This window comes from Ips typographus, linkage group LG2 (assembly GCF_016097725.1).
Source record: "Ips typographus isolate SLU linkage group LG2, UJ_Ityp_2.0, whole genome shotgun sequence".
In the NCBI taxonomy this organism is placed as follows: Eukaryota; Metazoa; Arthropoda; class Insecta; order Coleoptera; family Curculionidae; genus Ips; species Ips typographus.
In genome coordinates this window covers 15,149,911-15,166,855 of record NC_138423.1, presented here as the reverse complement: position 1 = coordinate 15,166,855, position 16,945 = coordinate 15,149,911, and the positions used below count along the sequence as shown (strand labels likewise).

The window sequence follows — 16,945 nt, the reverse complement described above, 5'->3', positions numbered from 1 at the left end:
AAAATTCAAAATAGTCGCCGTTAGTATAGTAGGCCCAAAAACTCCCTAAAGTAGATTAAAATTCCGTGCACTTTTCCAGAAAATCGTCCATAACTCGCTTATTTGAAACACCCTGTATAAAACAACCGTATAACAAAAGAAAGCTATTGAACGGGGCTATCACGTGACGTTGAGCGGGCACGACTAAGTTGCCCGGTTTAGCCGCTAGAGGCGTCAAAGTTGACTCTCATTTTTTGCCGTTTTTGCTCAATATCTCAGGAATGTTTCAGAAGTTTTATGTAAAATATTTATATTTATATTTTATTATTTTCAAAATTAACCTCAATTGCCTGAATACTTTCAAGTTAATAGTACAAAAATGTAAAAAACGAATTATTTTTGAATTATCAGATTTTCCAATTTTTCTGTAAAATTACCGAAAATTTTCCATAAATTTAATTTTCCGGAAATTTTACATCCCTGCTTTTGATGGCACATTTTTCAGAGAGTTTTCGATAACTTAGGCATTTCGGAAACTACTGTCCAAAGAATTAGCTTGAAGAGTGTAAATTAAGGTAAAAGCTTTAAAAAACGAACTTTCCAAGCTGCTGTGCTATTCAGTGATTTTTTTTAACAAAACGTAAATATACAGGTATGATAATTTCACAGAACCAATGCAAACATCAATGCTCACCTCAAAAATAATGAAAACTTTCTTTTTTGTATTTTACACCAATCAAAATTTCAATTTTAAGCTAATGTCAGAAGTGAACAGAGAGTATATTCAGTCTTTGTCTTTGATTTAAAGGTCATTAAAAATAATATAAATACTCTATAGTAAAAGAAACTAAACATATGTTTGCACTATGCAGTACTTTTATTTGAAATATAAAAACATCTGCTTTCCATATGATAATTAGATGCACACAATATAAATTATGAATAGATACTATAGTTACCCAAGCAATACCCTACTTAATTTAAATCCTACTTTTTTATAAACAGTTTTAGCCAAATTAGATTTCTCAAGAAGAAAACTTTGAATTGTCCAACTTATCTTCATGATGGCTTTTCCTTTCATACTGTCTTACTTGTTGAGTTTTATTTGGCTTCTGTCCAAATATTAAGTTTTCAATATCACTCTGCTGCACCGGCTTAATTTTTGCATTCAGTATTGCTTTTCCCGGTGTTTTCATAATGACTTTGCCGTTTTTCACTTCTAAAATACCCATTTTTGCCATATGTTTCATTTCATCTTTACTGATGATGAACTTCTGGACTTTAACTGTACGATCTCCCACTTTCATGCTGACTGGTGGTTCTTCTGACATATTGGTTAAAACATCTGTAGACAAAGTGCAAGCATTGACATTGTCTTCCAAAGGCTGTGGTGGTGGTTCTTGAAGTTGTGTGCTTATTTCTGGTATTTTCCTATTTATAGGTCCTTTCCTTTTGTACATCTTTGTTCCTTCCACCCTGTGGATAGGTTTGATGCCTTGGGAACTGCTCTCAGTCTGCTCAGCAATGTCACTCATGTACAACATTTCCCTTGAGTCTTGAGTGGACAAGTCTGATTTCGGATAATTGTCAAATGCATTCATTTCTTCCACTTCTTTTGCTTCTTCTTGGTTTGACAGCTCACAGTCCTCCATGTTAAATTCTGAATATTCTGATGTTTCCTGCTTTGAACTTGGTATCAGCTGGGTAGGGTCACTAAAATCTGTAATACTAAAATGAGTCACATCTTCTCCTTGATCCTCCACATCGTCATCTTCAATATGTTTGGCTCCATGTTCCATTAACTGATCTTCAGTCTCAAAACTGTATGAGCACTTATCACAAGGAAATGGTAGTTTTTCAAAATGTGTCTTAATATGTTCTTTCAAAGTCTTGACATTTTGGAAGAATGTACTGCATATCCCACAGAGTAAACTTTTGTTATTCTGTGCATCACTGTTATGAATTATCTCCTGTTCAATTTGTTCTTCATATTCCATTTCTGCGTGTTTGACTTCATGTTCAGTTAATTGCTGTTGGGTATCAAAGCTGTACTCGCACTTTTCACAGGAAAAATTTAAACCTTGCAAATGAGTGGTAATATGGTCTTTGACCAGTTGTGCAGATTCAAAAGAGGTGTTGCATATAACACACTTCAAATTAACCATACTGTGTATAGCACTATGATTTACTAAGCTGTCTTTTTTCTTAAATGACATACTACACATATCACACTTGTACTGGAAAATTGCTTCTTTACCTCCCTCTTCTTTTGAAAAGTGAGTTTTCATATGTCTGGATAAATGATGGCTTAACAGAAAGGTGCGGCTGCATACTTTACAAGGATAAGGTCTATAACCAGCATGTGTTACTAGATGCCTAGTGAGATTAATTGGGCTCATAAAAGATTCACTGCAATAGTTGCATTTGTGAGGCATGTCAGTACTGTGTTGCAAAGTCATATGACGGACTAATCCCTGCTTAAATACAAATGCTTTTTTGCACAACTCACACACAAATGGTCGGTTTTTAGAATGAGTTTTGGAGTGTTCATTTAGTTCTTCTGTAGTTAAAAAGGTTTTCTCACAAGACATACACATGTACCTTGGTGCATCATTGTGCACAGATTCATGTCTTTTGAGTAAGTTTAATCTGTTGAATCTCTTGTCACAAACTACGCAAGCAAAGGGTTTGGCTGTGTTGTGAGTGTTAATATGTTTAGCTAAGTCATATTTATTGAAAAATTTACTGTCACACTGTGTACAAGCAAAGTTTCTCTCTCTATGATAATTGGTAATATGCAATTCCAACATTTGTTCCAAAGCAAAAGTTTTGTGACATTGATCACATGCAAAAACATCTGTTTCAACAATTTTTTCTGTTACATTACCAAACAAGTTTGTTTGTCCATCTTGACTGTTCTCCAAATCCATATTCTCTTCACTGTTTACCTCTTTATGCACTTCACTTGCCTCCTCTTCATCTTGTTCACTATTATTCGAAATGCATAAGGTTATAACCTCAGTACCATCATCCAGTTTTGTCTTTTTAACATCCATGTTTTGATCTTCATTATTCACAAATTTATCATTACTTTCAGTTGGTTTGTCATTCTCAGCAGGTCGCTTACGATTTACAATGCCTTGAAATTCTGGTTTATTCAATTCACCAGTTAACAAGTAATTTTTCAAGGCATCTTCAGCTTTCCGGCAGTTACTTTTGAAGATGTAGCTTTGGTGAGTCTGCTGTTTGCAATCACCACAAATTAATTGAGGAAATCCATCATTGGGGAAGACTTCTATAGACATGCAACTCATAATTTGTATGGGTAGTGGCACTGTTTTGGGTTCTTTCTGATATATGCTGCTCAGCTGTGAATCTTGCTTGTTAAAGCAGAATCTACACATTTTTTTGCTCTGCAACGCTTGCTTCCGTTCCTCCATGATAGATATCTAAAAGAATTACATAAATACTGGTTAGTTGTAATATCTTCCTGGTTTTATATTGTTTGTTCAATATACCTTCAGGAGGGGCTCAAATAACACTTCTAGTGAATTGAACTGAAATTATTCAGAAATACCACAAATACTCTTTGATGTTAGGTAGTATAAAATACGTAGTACATTTAACAAGAAAAAAGGATAAAAAATTGAGAATAAAAGACTTTATTTATAAAAAGTTGGAAATTAGAGATCACATCCACAATATAAACAATCCATTGGTGTCATCACTGTCATCTCGTCTGTCAATTATAAAGCTTTTACTTAAGCGTTGAAAACTTTGAAATCGATCACATGAGCAACTTTGGAAAATGATATACAAGGATCACGTGATACAATTCGAATTGTCAAAAATGGTGTATATCAGGTTTTGCAGCGTTGCCACATCTACGTATAAGCGCGTTCAATAGTACTATTCCTAATAATAATATCATTATAATATTGTGACAAAATGCCCTTTGGTACGTTTATAGGGCACCTAGTGACGTATTTTTCGAGGGTAGTGAGAACTCCTTACAACCCGTCAGAGGGTGGCAATTTTGAATTATCTATTCTAGCAAGTCGGAACATGACGTCATTTAGAGCGAGATTTTTCAAAAACTGTCCAACGGAGTTAGTTCGTTTGGTTACACTGAGGTCGTAGGTAAAATAAGTTTCAAAATCGTTGCTGTTCTGGTAGCTGTAACGAGTTGCCAGTAAATAAACAAAATATGGTATTTTCTTTTTCAAATAATTTTATTTTATTTAAAAAAAAATATCAACATCCGAATAGCCGTCGAAGAATCTCTGCAGCTAATTGATCTGCAAAAAGAAGAAAATAATTATTTAAAAAAATGCTTTATTGCTGCGAGTTTACTACTCGTTAACTGAAGGCCTCCACGGCCCCGGTCTCCACGGCCCCGGCCTCCACGTCTCCAACCTCCCCGGCCCTGGGCCGGGCCTCGACCTTCCCCCCCTTCAAGGTGTCGCCAAATCTCTGCAACTAATTGGTCTGCAAAAAGAAGAAAATAGTTATTAAAAAAAATGCTTTATTGCTGTGAGCTTACTTCTCGTTAACCGAAGGCCTCCACGGCCGCGGCCCCGGCCTGCACGGCCCCAACCTCCTCGGCCCCTGGCCGGGCCTCGACCGTCCCGGCCTCCAGGGCCACCAGTCCCTCTAGGCCCGGGGAGCTGCTGTCCAGGCTCCGGGCTTGGTTCGGGCCTAGCTTGACGTGGTTCCTGTGGGCGCCCTTGGCTAGGTTCGGGGCGCTGGGGGCGTGCCTCATCCTCCATCATCTCTTCTGCAAAAAAAAACTACAAATTTTTTCCGAACGTTAATTTACTATTGCTATACCCTGTTGTATAGAGTTTTGTTGTTTTATTCTTGACCAACTGTATGTATATTTTCTACTTTTATATTAAATATTTTCTACTCTAGAGTACATTTAGAAAAAATTATTATATTTACTGCTATTCTTTAAAAAAACAGAGTTAAACGTAAAACACATAAACAAAAATAAATTTATTTAAGTTTTGGTAGTGCGATAAATTTGTTGTTGTAAATGTTAATTCTACATACCATCCGGGAACTGTTCACTCAGCTCAACAGCTTTCTCTTCAGCTTCAGCATTTGGATTGTCGATATTTTGGCTCCTGAAACAATGTGGTAATGTAATTGAAAAGCGGGTAATTTAAACAATCAACAATGTAGTCTAGTCTAGTGATCGACCAATATGAAGTTTTGTGCCGATACCGATAATTCTTCAGCCGATACCGATACATATCGGTCTATCGGCTGCCGTTTTTTTTATCCCAAAAAACTAACATCACAACAACGGCGCATGTAAGGGGGTGATCATAAAATGAAATTGTACCAACCTCGCGGTCAACTGTCTTTGGCACAAATATCGATTTTTATCGAGGATTCACCTGTTCGAATGTGGCTTACCAGGCTTACCTACCCAAAATTGGTAGCTTTTCATTTTTTATACATACCTATATCGGCCGATACTGATTATAGCCGATATATCGGTATCGGTCGATCACTACTGGTCTTTAGTCTTTTAATTTTACTAAATTAAACGCTGGACAGTTAAAAGTCAGCCAGTAAACAAACTGTTAGAATTTGTTATATCTAATCTTAAATAAGACAAGTTAAAATTATGTCTAGTTTGTAAAAAGGTAAAATTACCTTTTTGTAATATGGTACAAGTTAGTGTTGTTTTGAAGTTGAAGTTGTGTAATTTTTCTTATCATAAAATAAAACGTTCAAAGTTATTACTCTGTTGCTGATTACAACCCAACAGGTTATGGGCCCAGAGTTCGTTAAGCTGCGGAAGTAATTTTTTAAGATAGTGTTACAGAGGTCTTCAGTAAAAATAAAATTTGGACCTGGTGTTTGGTCGTGGTCATAAAGGCATAAAATTAAAAACTAAAATGACGGAGGAAGACGTTTCTCAGATTCAGAGATTAACAAATAGTGAAACATATCATATTTGGAAATTTCAAGTCACAATCCTGTTTAAGGCACATGGGAAATTGTGTCAGGAATAAAGAAAATGAAAGATCTGGCAGATGATAAGGAAAAAGCAGATTTTGAAAGGAAAGACGCCCGAGCTCAGAAAATAATAATAACAACCATAGATAAGAAGCAACTAATGCATATATTTAACTGTAAAAGTTCTAAAGAAATGTACGACAAGCTTAAAAACATATATGAGAAACAAACAGAAGACGAAAAATGTTATTTGATGCAACAATTTTTTAATTTTTCGTACAGCAAAGGAACTGACATTTTAATGCTCATTTCTTCACAGCAAAATTGAAAACTTGGCATATAGGCTAAGAGTACTTGGACAAGATATCCCAGACAGTATGTTGGTATCTAAAATACTTGCAACATTACCTGATCAGTTTAGAAATTTTGCTACATCTTGGGAATCCACTTCACAAGGCGATAAAACCCTTGATAATCTCTCAAACAGACTGGTTGGAGAAGAAGAAAGACAGAAGAAACAATGCGAACAAGAAGGTATGGTTTTTAAAGCTCAGCTACAACAACAAGTAAATAATAATAAAACAAGATTTGGAGGAAAATGTTTTAAATGTGGCAAGGAGGGACATATTGCTAGTTATTGTGACAAAAGGTCATGTAGAATATGTAAAAAAACAAATCATGTAGAAAGCAATTGTTACTTCCGAAACAGACAGAGCCAAGATCAAGGTCGACAGGAAACTCATCGCAAAATAGCTTTTCTATGTGAAGATATGGATTTAGAATCAAATACAGCAACTTTCTTTATTGACTCTGGAGCTTCATCGCATATGACAAGCAATAAAAATCTGGTCACTTCATTACAAGCAGATTGTTCAGATGTTTTAGTAGCCAAGAAGAATTCATCTATAACATCAGAGGGTAAAGGATTCATTGAAACAGATCAATGTGTTCTTGAAAATGTGTTGTATGTTCCGGAGTTAAGCAAAAACTTATTATCGGTAATAAAATTACTGAAAATGGTGGTGAGGTAATATTTACAAGAAACAAAGTGATCATTTCTAAAAATAAACTACCAGTGTTGCAAGGTCAAAAAGACAGTAGTGGACTTTATTGTATTAAGTTGTCAACTGAAGAAAAATGTTTAATGACCGAAAGAAGGGATCAAAAGGTTTTGTGGCATAAAAATTTAGGCCATCTTAGTGCTAGCAGTATGAAAAAACTACAAGATTTTTCAAAGGGCATGATTTTAAATACTGTAGAATGTGACCAAAAGATAAAGGATTGTGTAGTTTGCTTACAGTCTAAGCAAACTCGTAAACCCTTTAACAGCACTAGGACCAGAGCCACAAGACCATTAGAACTGATACATAGTGATGTGTGTGGTCCAATTGAACCAGAAACCTGGGATGGCAATAGGTATTTCTTGACAATAATGGATGATTTCACTCATTACACTCAAGTTTACCTAATGAGACATAAGAGTGAATCAGCTGAAAATCTTAAAAACTACATACTTTTGCATTTTAAATTTTTAATACTTTTGCAGAGCAAAAGGTATAACAGTTCAATCAACAATACCACATACATCTCAACAAAATGGTGTGTCTAAAAGAATGAACAGAACTATAATGGAAACTGCACGTTGTATGCTTTTTAGTTCTGAACTGGTAAAATATTTATGGGGAGAAGCAGTGCTGGCAGCAGTTTATATTATTAATAGACTACCAACAACAGCATTACCAACAAATCCAGGTCCCAAAAAGTAAACAATCAAGTAAGTTGGACGCCCGAAGTAAGAAATTTTATATGGTTGGTTACATTGACAATGGATACCGACTTCCGGGATCCAGAAAAACAAATTGTAACTGTTGGCAGAAATATTATTTTTGACGAATTTCTTTTGAGACAACACGATCAGCAGGAACGGTTTACATATGACACAGATAAAAATATAGAACATGACGAGTTACCAGAAGAATACCAAGAAAAGGAAGTAGAATCAATAGAGCCAGAACTTGATCTGAAAGACCGCAGAGATAGAAAACCACTAAAGTACCTACAAGACTATACCATGTAACTATACATCTGACCACTTTGCTGCTTTATCTATTGGTGGCTGGATTGAGGCAATCAAAGATGAATTGAACTCTCTACAAAAGAACCAACTCAAAATGGATTTTTCGTGAAAAAGAAATTGACAAAAACAGGGTGAAAAAAGCACGTTTAGTGGCCAGAGGATTCAAACAGTGTGATGTGCAGCAAGAAATTTATTCACCTGTGGCTCGAATGCAAACTATTCGTGTTCTACTTTCCCTAAGTATAGAACATCAGCTTGACGTTAAGTGTGCAATTTTGAATGGAGATTTGCCCCAACCTGTGTGTATGGAAATACCAAAAGGAGTGGAACTAATCATGGACATGAAAGACTCTTCAGGTAAAGTGTGCAAGTTAGTAAAATCTTTGTATGGTTTGAAACAATCGCCCAAGTGTTGGTATGATAAGTTGCATGATTATTTGTTAAACATAAATTTTAGTCGATCAAAGATCCATGTTTATATCACAGTAGTCATGTATATTTGGTAATTCATGTAGATGACATAATTCTCATTTCAAAATCTTTGGAGCACCTAAAAGAAATAAAATTAAAACTAACCAATCGATTTGAAATGAGAGATTTGACTTCTACTCCATTAAAATTTCTGGACTTGAATATTACTAAAACTGAACATTACTTGTGCATTGATCAAAGAGAATTAATTCAAAAAGTTATTAACATGTTTGGAATGAGATACAGTAAAACAAGTAATATTCCAGTACAACCAAATTTAAAGTTAGAAATGAATGTAGATGTATGCCAAGAGAATATTCCCTACCGCAAGTTAGTTGGATGCCTTATGTATATTATGTTAGGTACATGTCCAGATATATGTTATGGTGTAACATATTTCAGTCAATTTCAGAATTGTTTTAATGCAGAACACTTTAAATACTTGAAAAATGTTTTGAGATGCTTAAAGAAAACTCAAAATTTTGGACTGAAATATGTTAAATCAAACAAGTCAAATAACAATATCATTATATCTAGTTATGTGGATGCTGATTTTGCTAATAATGTTTTTGATCGAAAAAGTATTTCAGGATTTTTAATTAATGTGTATGACAATGTAGTTTTATGGAAATGTAAAAAACAATCAGTTGTTGCCTTATCGAATACAGAGGCTGAATATGTATCTTTATCAGCATGTGTGACTGAATGTATTTTTATTTCCGTTCTTCTGTGTGATATTTTGAACAAGAATGTTTATGTTTGTCCTGTGTTCAGATTTTTGAGGATAATCAATCTTGTATCAAGATGGCAAGTACTTTAGAGGCCAAACACATGATGTTTGTCACCATTTTTTAAGAGATTGTGTTGAAAAAGGACAAATAATTTTAAAGTATGTTTGTACAGCAGAGCAAGTAGCTGATGTATTTACAAAAGCTCTACCGCTACCAAAATTTAAATATTTTATTGAAAAACTAAATGTTGTAGATAGATATTTTGAACTTATAAGTTATTCCAGAAATTGTTATAGAAGTAAGTTTTTGTATTGATATTCATTTTACTATTATACTGATGTGTATGTATTGTAAAATTGGAAGGGAATGTTAAACTAATCAATTTTACAGAACATACTACATAAACATTATGTCATCTAATGACAATTTAAGATACTCAGATTAAGGAAGATAGACGGTAATTATTATTCGAGTGTGCTTATGTCTTTCCTTTGTTTTAAGTCAGAAAAATAAAGTTGTCAATAAAAAATCAAATAAAAGTATCTTCAATCTCTTTGACCAGTTTAACAAGGGATAAAGGAAGCTGTAGAAATGAACAAATTAAACGCTGGACAATTAAAACATATCACTTCAAAATATTTTTACTAAAATTTCTTTGAAAAAAATCGAGGAGTTTCTTTCAATATGCCAGCAATTTACTTACTTAACACGAGATATCATTGGCGCTAGACAAGTACCTATTTAATTACTTACATTTTTTCGGAACACCTACAACCACCAACACCAAGAATAAAACGGAAATGAAGCCGCAGACAACACCCAACGAAACCGAGAAAGCCTTAAAACAAACAAAGACAAGAGACAAAAACGAACAATTCTGACCAATTACCATTGTATACCATATCATTCTAAAAAAGTTGCCAGATTTTACTAGAATAGATAATTCAAAATTGCCACCCTCTGTATCGGCACGTATAGGGATATCACCTGCATTCTTGCCTTCATGGAATTACCCAAAACGCCACTAAAAAAACTGTTTTGATATCCCCCGATTTACCGCTCCCTGTTCTAGGCACGTACAGGTCTTTTATATGGCGCCAGAGTGGAAATTTTCTGTTTGAACTTGTTAAACCACATACATTTGCAATAGTATATTTCATTACCAGTACAGAAATGAGGATTTTTCCGTGCGCGCGTGACAAATTCTCGGGAAGTCATGCAAGAACGGAAAATCCATTTCTGGACGAGTAATGAACGATATTTTTTATTATACTTAGGTACCTGAAATCAACATAAACAAAAAATATCGCAAAAAATTATTAAGAAAATCGGGAATATTTATTTTTATTTTTAAAACAGTAAAAATGTAAGTACATACAACTCAAATTAACAAAAAAAATACAAGTAGGTAATTCTAAGAAAAGTAATTTTGGACAGAACCGTTATTATTAATAGTAATATTTATTGTACAATTCGTATTATTGTTGAAGCTCAATCCCTTTTGCATTTCTTTTTGTTGAACTAAAGACTCTGCTAAAGATGTTGAAGCGGAGTGTTCGTGTGTGCTTTGGTTCTCTTGATTGACTGTTACAGATGTTGTAGTTTCCAAGTTACAAGGGCTAAACAACTTCCGTGATACTTCAATTTTTCTTTGTATGGACTCTTCTATATATCCTTCTGCTACATTGGAAGAAAGCCATCCTCCGTGTCTTTTCAAAGTGAGCAAATCACCGCCGTTTTCCACCAACATGGTTGCCGAAGAGCGCCTTAGCCCATGTCCGGTATATTCTTCGGGATTTTTTAGTTTTAGGTATTTTGCAATAAGTTTTGGAATACCACTGATAGTATGGCACCCAACATGTTGAGCGTAACATCTTTGGTTTCGGTATGCAACAAATAATCTTCTACTCTCCATATGTTTAGGGCGGAGATCTGCGTATTTACGGTAAATTGTACAGGGATCGAATTTGCAATTTTCATTGGTAATGGTAAAACTTCTTGACCTGTGAGTTTTTCCATCTCGTAAGAACACGACAAGGAAACGCAGATTATCTTCCACATCATCTAAACTCAAACGTATTAAATCATCTCTGCGGCATGCACCGAAGATGCCAAACACTAAAATTACTTTTGCTAGTAGATATTCTTCATCTGAAGCTTCACATAAAAATTTGGTTACTTGTTCTGCTGTAAGAATCTTGGATTTCTTTGGTATATATCCTACAGCTTGTCGTTTCAAAAAAGCAATCGTTTTTGGATATTGGTGGTGAGTATTTTCTTTTATTGCCAAACAACTCTTTAACATAGAGAATTGACTCCATAAAGTGGAGGATTTCATAGTTTCTTTTTCAGAAAAATATACTAAAAGAATATCGTCACTCACAATTTTGATTCGTTTCTGAGTCCGCCATTCGGTAAAACTGTTATATTCTTGTTCAAATCTCAACCTGGATTTCACTGGTAATAAATCTGCACTCACTTCTGCCGCTCGTTGTAAGATATTTTCGGGAATATCCCGATTTTCTTCACAATCTGAATTCATTTTTGCAAAATGTAAATAAATACATAAATACTTAATTTTCACTGACAGAAAATAAAATTTGTCATTAATAAATAAATCGTTGCTATAGATACATTACTCGTTTCTTTTTTTTCTTCGGGTTGCCATAGGATATCTAGTATCATGGATATCTATGTTTATTATTAAGCGCACGGAAAGAGGGATCGGGAAAAAATTTCCGTGCGCTGTTCCGAAAATGTCATATTTACTGTATTTTATAAACAGTTGAAAATGTAGTATTTTCTGTTAAGTATAATAAAATAGTTATTTACATTACTAGTGGGGTATGAGCATTTTTATAGTCACGAGTGGGAGTGTTGCCACGACGAGGTCGTAGACCGAGTTGTGGTGATCACACGAGTACGTTAATTTGCCATACCCCACGGGTGATGTACAACATTTTATCTACGACCATCAGAAGCAGCGTAAAGTAAGAAAAAAATTCATATTTTGTGCAATGTGAACTATTTAGGAACGTCTCGTATATGCTTGCTACGGGTAGTTATTTGTTACCCTTAAATCTTGTCATCTACGCTGTACTGTTTTGGTGTTGTTGCTATGGTGGCCATTTGTTTCCACATATCACTTAAGCGACAATTTAACAGTGTCAGTCACAAATTTTTAAAAGTACATTTCGTTATGAACATGTCTGAAGAACTTCCGTCAGATATTGAAGAAGCTGCCGCAAACGTGGTATCTGGCTTGTTGCCTGCCAAGTCAAAGGAGAAATATGAAAAAATGTATCAACGTTTTGTCACCTGGTGCGAGACCAAGAACATAAAGAGTCCCTTTCAAGAAAAAGTGTTACTCGTGCTTTGAAACCTTGGCAGCAACCTATAGTTCATCCAGCCTTTTTTTTTGTGTAAATTCGATCCAAGAACTTTCTAATTCAGGAATTCACTTCACTTTTAATATTTATAAAAAGTAAAATATAGTTATTATTTAAGATAGGTCTGTTCATGGTTTTATCAAAGTTATGTTTAAATTCAATAAACAATTACAGCAGAAATTTTCATTTAAAGTTGTTTTATCGCACTAGTGCGATAAAATCGATTATTATCGCACTAGTGCGGTAAAATCGCTCATTACGTAACTCAAAATGAGCTATGTAATGAATGATTACCATGCTAGGAGTAGATAAAATATATTTTGCGATTAGACGCTATACTTGCAAAAAATCTAATTATTCTTAAACATGGCTCTTCTACTATGGGTAATGTAATAATAACAACATGTTTCCATCCCAAGAATCTCACTAAAGTAACTGCAGCTTATTGTTTTTTCATGCATGCAGCATAGCCTTTCTCCTGTATAATTAATTAAATCTGGACGTGTACCAAAATGTACCTACTAATAGTCACTACTAGAGGCCAGAAACCAACAAAAACTATCAAAATATATGATTAGTATTCGAATTCGTATTCATTATGTTCAATTTTGTCAAAGTCTCTACGGCATGCAAGGACAAGTGATTGGTACCCAAATGTACCTACTAATAGTCACTATTAAAGGCCAGAAAGACAATGTGCCAGGCGGGACAGTTTGTCCAGAAACCAACAAAAACTATCAAAATATATGGTTACTATTCGTATTCATTATGTTCAATTTTCTCAAAGTCTCTACGCCATGCAAGGACAAATGATTGATACCCAAATGTACCTACTACTAATAGTCACTATTACAGGCCAGAAAGACAATGTGGCAGGCGGGACAGTTTGTCCAGAAACCAACAAAAACTATCAAAATATATGATTAGTATTCGAATTCGTATTTATTATGTCGTTCAATTTTCTTAAAGTCTCTACGGCATGCAAGGACAAGTGATTGGTACTTGGTGATTGGTAATTGGACTTTGTTTACTATTTATCAGTCTGTTGAATGTGCACTTTTAATAAAAATTGAGTCAAAGGGTGGTAACTTAATAAAACATAAATATATTGCTTTAATGTGCATTGTGTCAGATGGTTATAAGTAATTAGAAATATAATGAGCGTCACGCTTCGAGAACTCGAACATACAAAAGTTAAACTCAACTACTATGGAGTAACTCGGGAGTGCTCCAATTGAGACACCGGAAAGCGACTCAGGATATCATTGATGTTAGACGAGTAGGTATTAAATTACTTACATTTTTCCGCAGCAACAGTACTCCTACTCGTGCGCGCCGATGAATGCAAAATAACTGACGCCCGACAAAATTCGAATGGTCGAAACTTTAAAATAAACAAAGACAAAAGACAAAAATTGAAAGAAAGACGCCAAAAACCGTTGAAAGAAATCCATATAAATGCCCTAACAAACATTTCTGATCGTTACATAAAGCGTGCCGACTTTTTTTTATCTCCGGCTTTCAGACTGGAGAACTTTTGTCGGCAAATTAATCCGTGCTTTCCGCGAATTATTTTCTTACCCATAAAAATAGACCGGTATAACACAAATAACAGTCAAAACTTCCACCCTCAGACGTAAGGCCATGGGCTTTAAGGACTATCTAATGCCACAAGGGCAGTTTGATACTCGACTTGGTTTTGAAGAAAATTGACAAATACAAAATTTTGAAAATAAAAAATTTCGACTTTTGTGCAGTTTGCTCCGTCCCTACGGGGTGTAAGGGGTTCTCACTACCCTCGAAGGATGCGCCATTAGGTGCCCTATAAACGTACCAAAGGGCATTTTGTCACAATATTATTATTAGGAATAGTAGTCTATTGAACGCGCTTATACCTACGTAGATGTGGCAACGCCTGTTTGTTGGTTGTGTTGTTGATTGTGCGGATGTTAAGCGTTAAGTAGATTTGTGGAATTATAGATATAAAAGCAGAATATTGGAAATAAAGGTATGCAAATATGTTGTTCTAGTTGTCAAAGTGTCGTGGGGATAGTAAAAGAACCAAGTAACATCTCACAATTTTTATTCAACACCTTTTAAATGAAGAAAAAAATAAGCCCTATGCCACTGACCGATCGGGCATCTTCAATTTCGGCCCCGGCTTGCTGCCTTCACACCAGTCAACATATGTACTACATTTAACAAGAAAAAAGGATAAAAAATTGATAATAAAGACTTATTTATAAAAAGTTTGAAATTAGAGATCACATCCACAACATAAACAATCCATTGTCCGTTGTGTCATCACTGTCATCTCGTCTGTCAATTATAAAGCTTTGAAAAATTTGAAATCGGTCACATGGGCAGCTTTGGAAAATGATATGTAAGGATCACGTGATAGCATTCGAATTGTCAAAATCGTCGGGTGTCGAGTCAAAATTTAGTTGTTATGTTATTTGTCGAATTGTCATTTACCGGTTTGTCCACTGTTCATTTGTGAATTTGTATTTTTATTATATTTCATAATTACTGTTTGTTACTAAATAGTGTTTTTACATATTTCGTATTTCCTATATTACGGCAACTCGGGTAGGTACTAATAGTTTTCCTGTATAAGAAATTACAACACGTTTACTATTACTACACCTAAATGAACATTTAAAAAAAAGTACATTAAAAAAACTAAAACGTTTTGCGCATTGCGCTGTAAATACACTTTAAATACTGTCTTGATGTTCTCTGTAGTTTGCGTTATACATAGTTTTAGTGGTTTTATGGGTTGGTGTTAACATTGTTACCTCTAGGACATGGCTGAGGGTGACTCCCTTGAAGGGAGTGAAAACACTCCAGACACTCAAAATGTCGCCGTCGTAGATTATACTGCTTTCATCAACTACATCCTGAAAGCGGCAACCATTTTGCTACCTGAAGATGACTCCCAAGCCCAGCCCAAGAATTTGGTAGCTGCTTTGGATGATAAAGCCAATCAGGAATGCATCAGAAAATTCATCAGCGATCCGCAAGTAACTACTCTGTATATCCAGAGAAACTCATCCAAAGGTGAGATACTTGACATCTTTACCCAATTATTTATTTTTCTTAAACCTTAAATTATTTGGTTAGGGATGAAAGTTGATGATCTCATAGGTCTCCAACTATTTGCCTATAGTTTTTTGGTAATAATTATGGTTTATGATGTAACTTTTAATAAAATACATTGGTCATTTAGGAGACTTTAGTAAATCAGCTGTTTAAAGTCAAATGTAAGAGCAAGCACAGGAAATCTTATCAGTTATCATTAGTTTTGTTACTGCCTAATTGGGAACTCCAATAAAATGTCAAAAACAGCTGATTCAGAAAAATATGATTTTTTGGAAATTATTGACCACATTATACAAAAACTAATGTATTGTTTTCACCCTCCATCGAGGGGTAGGTAGATTGCCAGGTAATTTGGTGTACACACTCAAGGTATTATGAGGCACTTTCCCATTATTACAAAGCATTGTGAGGTATTACAAGGCATTTTGAAGTATTTATAAGGCATTTATTATTTATATTTAAGGCAGAGTATTTTGAAGCATTGCCTGTATAACTCTTTGTTTTTTTTTACCCAAGTACTCTTTCATCCCATTTGTTTTTTAAATTAATATCAATGTTTAATAAAATCAGTGTAAAAAGCACATTGGTTCATTGGGACAACTCTATGGCTAGCATGGCTGCATTTGTTTTTACGCTCCCTGAAGTCACCATGGCGTAATTTGGCAAAAAAAATAATTTGACCATCTGTCAAATTTGAAGTTTGACGTAAATAAATATAAGCGTCAGATATGATATTATATCAGCGTTTTCGAAATTTGTTGTGACTTGTGATCCTATTTTACGTTCCTGTGGTCATTAAACGGTTTACTTGTGGACAAACAACATTCCAACAACCTGCCACGTAGCTGTCTGTTGGAACCAATATCATCGAATACTGGCTCCAAGCAACTTTATTCTATTAGATTTTTGTGTAAAGCTTACATCTATAGTTTGATTTAAAAATGTGTCTGCAGTACTAAAGCTAAGTATTACCATTTACTAATATGAGTAAGCTTATTCAACCAATAAAAAACATTGAATTGTTAAGCCCCTATCTGAAAATCTACGCAAATAAACATGTCTCCATTATTGCTCAAAGTTTAAACACAAATGCCCAGTAAAACACATCAGATCTCAAACCCCTCGACTCAGGGTCTCCTAAACACGCTTAAACTAAGCTTCCCAAGCTCACTCTCAATACCCCAAAAGTTTAATCAAAATACCAAAAACCACTCAGACCTTTC

General features: G+C 34.7%; 3 protein-coding genes across 9 annotated transcripts in view; 1 reads left to right on the top strand and 2 right to left on the bottom strand.

The window, feature by feature from the left end:
• Positions 1 to 835: 835 nt before the first annotated feature.
• LOC145724688 (uncharacterized) lies at positions 836 to 3,708 on the bottom strand. Its single transcript, XM_081973074.1, has 2 exons — positions 3,498 to 3,708; positions 836 to 3,428 (listed from the first exon to the last, which is right to left on the bottom strand). Exon 2 carries the CDS (start codon positions 3,417 to 3,419, stop codon positions 1,005 to 1,007), a length of 2,415 nt encoding a protein of 804 aa, XP_081829200.1. The 5' UTR covers positions 3,420 to 3,428; positions 3,498 to 3,708; the 3' UTR covers positions 836 to 1,004.
• Positions 3,709 to 4,192: 484 nt separating this feature from the next.
• Positions 4,193 to 16,945, bottom strand: part of LOC145740594 (uncharacterized) — a 216,316-nt gene continuing 203,563 nt past the window's right edge. Inside the window, exons 1-5 of one of the 3 annotated variants that reach the window (XM_081996179.1) lie at positions 13,920 to 14,104; positions 5,035 to 5,108; positions 4,523 to 4,756; positions 4,333 to 4,467; positions 4,193 to 4,277 (exon numbers count right to left, since the gene is read on the bottom strand). In XM_081996179.1, the coding sequence (XP_081852305.1) occupies positions 4,234 to 4,277; positions 4,333 to 4,467; positions 4,523 to 4,756; positions 5,035 to 5,108; positions 13,920 to 13,921 (489 nt within the window). In that variant the 5' untranslated portion in view covers positions 13,922 to 14,104 and the 3' untranslated portion in view covers positions 4,193 to 4,233. Of the gene's footprint in view, positions 4,278 to 4,332; positions 4,468 to 4,522; positions 4,757 to 5,034; positions 5,109 to 13,919; positions 14,105 to 16,945 lie in introns of those variants that run through there. The other 2 variants (XM_081996177.1, XM_081996178.1) reach the window with 2 other exon arrangements.
• Dhc64C (dynein heavy chain, cytoplasmic) overlaps positions 15,060 to 16,945 on the top strand; it is a 52,844-nt gene continuing 50,958 nt past the window's right edge. For 4 of the 5 annotated variants that reach the window (XM_081996144.1, XM_081996145.1, XM_081996141.1 and 1 more), the window contains exons 1-2: positions 15,060 to 15,209; positions 15,425 to 15,680. In XM_081996144.1, the coding sequence (XP_081852270.1) occupies positions 15,428 to 15,680 (253 nt within the window). In that variant the 5' untranslated portion in view covers positions 15,060 to 15,209; positions 15,425 to 15,427. Of the gene's footprint in view, positions 15,210 to 15,325; positions 15,681 to 16,945 lie in introns of those variants that run through there. The other variant, XM_081996142.1, reaches the window with a different exon arrangement.

What these genes read in the sequence shown, in the direction of transcription:
- LOC145724688 (XM_081973074.1), bottom strand. Translation starts at nt 3,419, where the DNA reads ATGGAGGAACGGAAGCAAGCGTTGCAGAGCAAAAAAATGTGTAGATTC.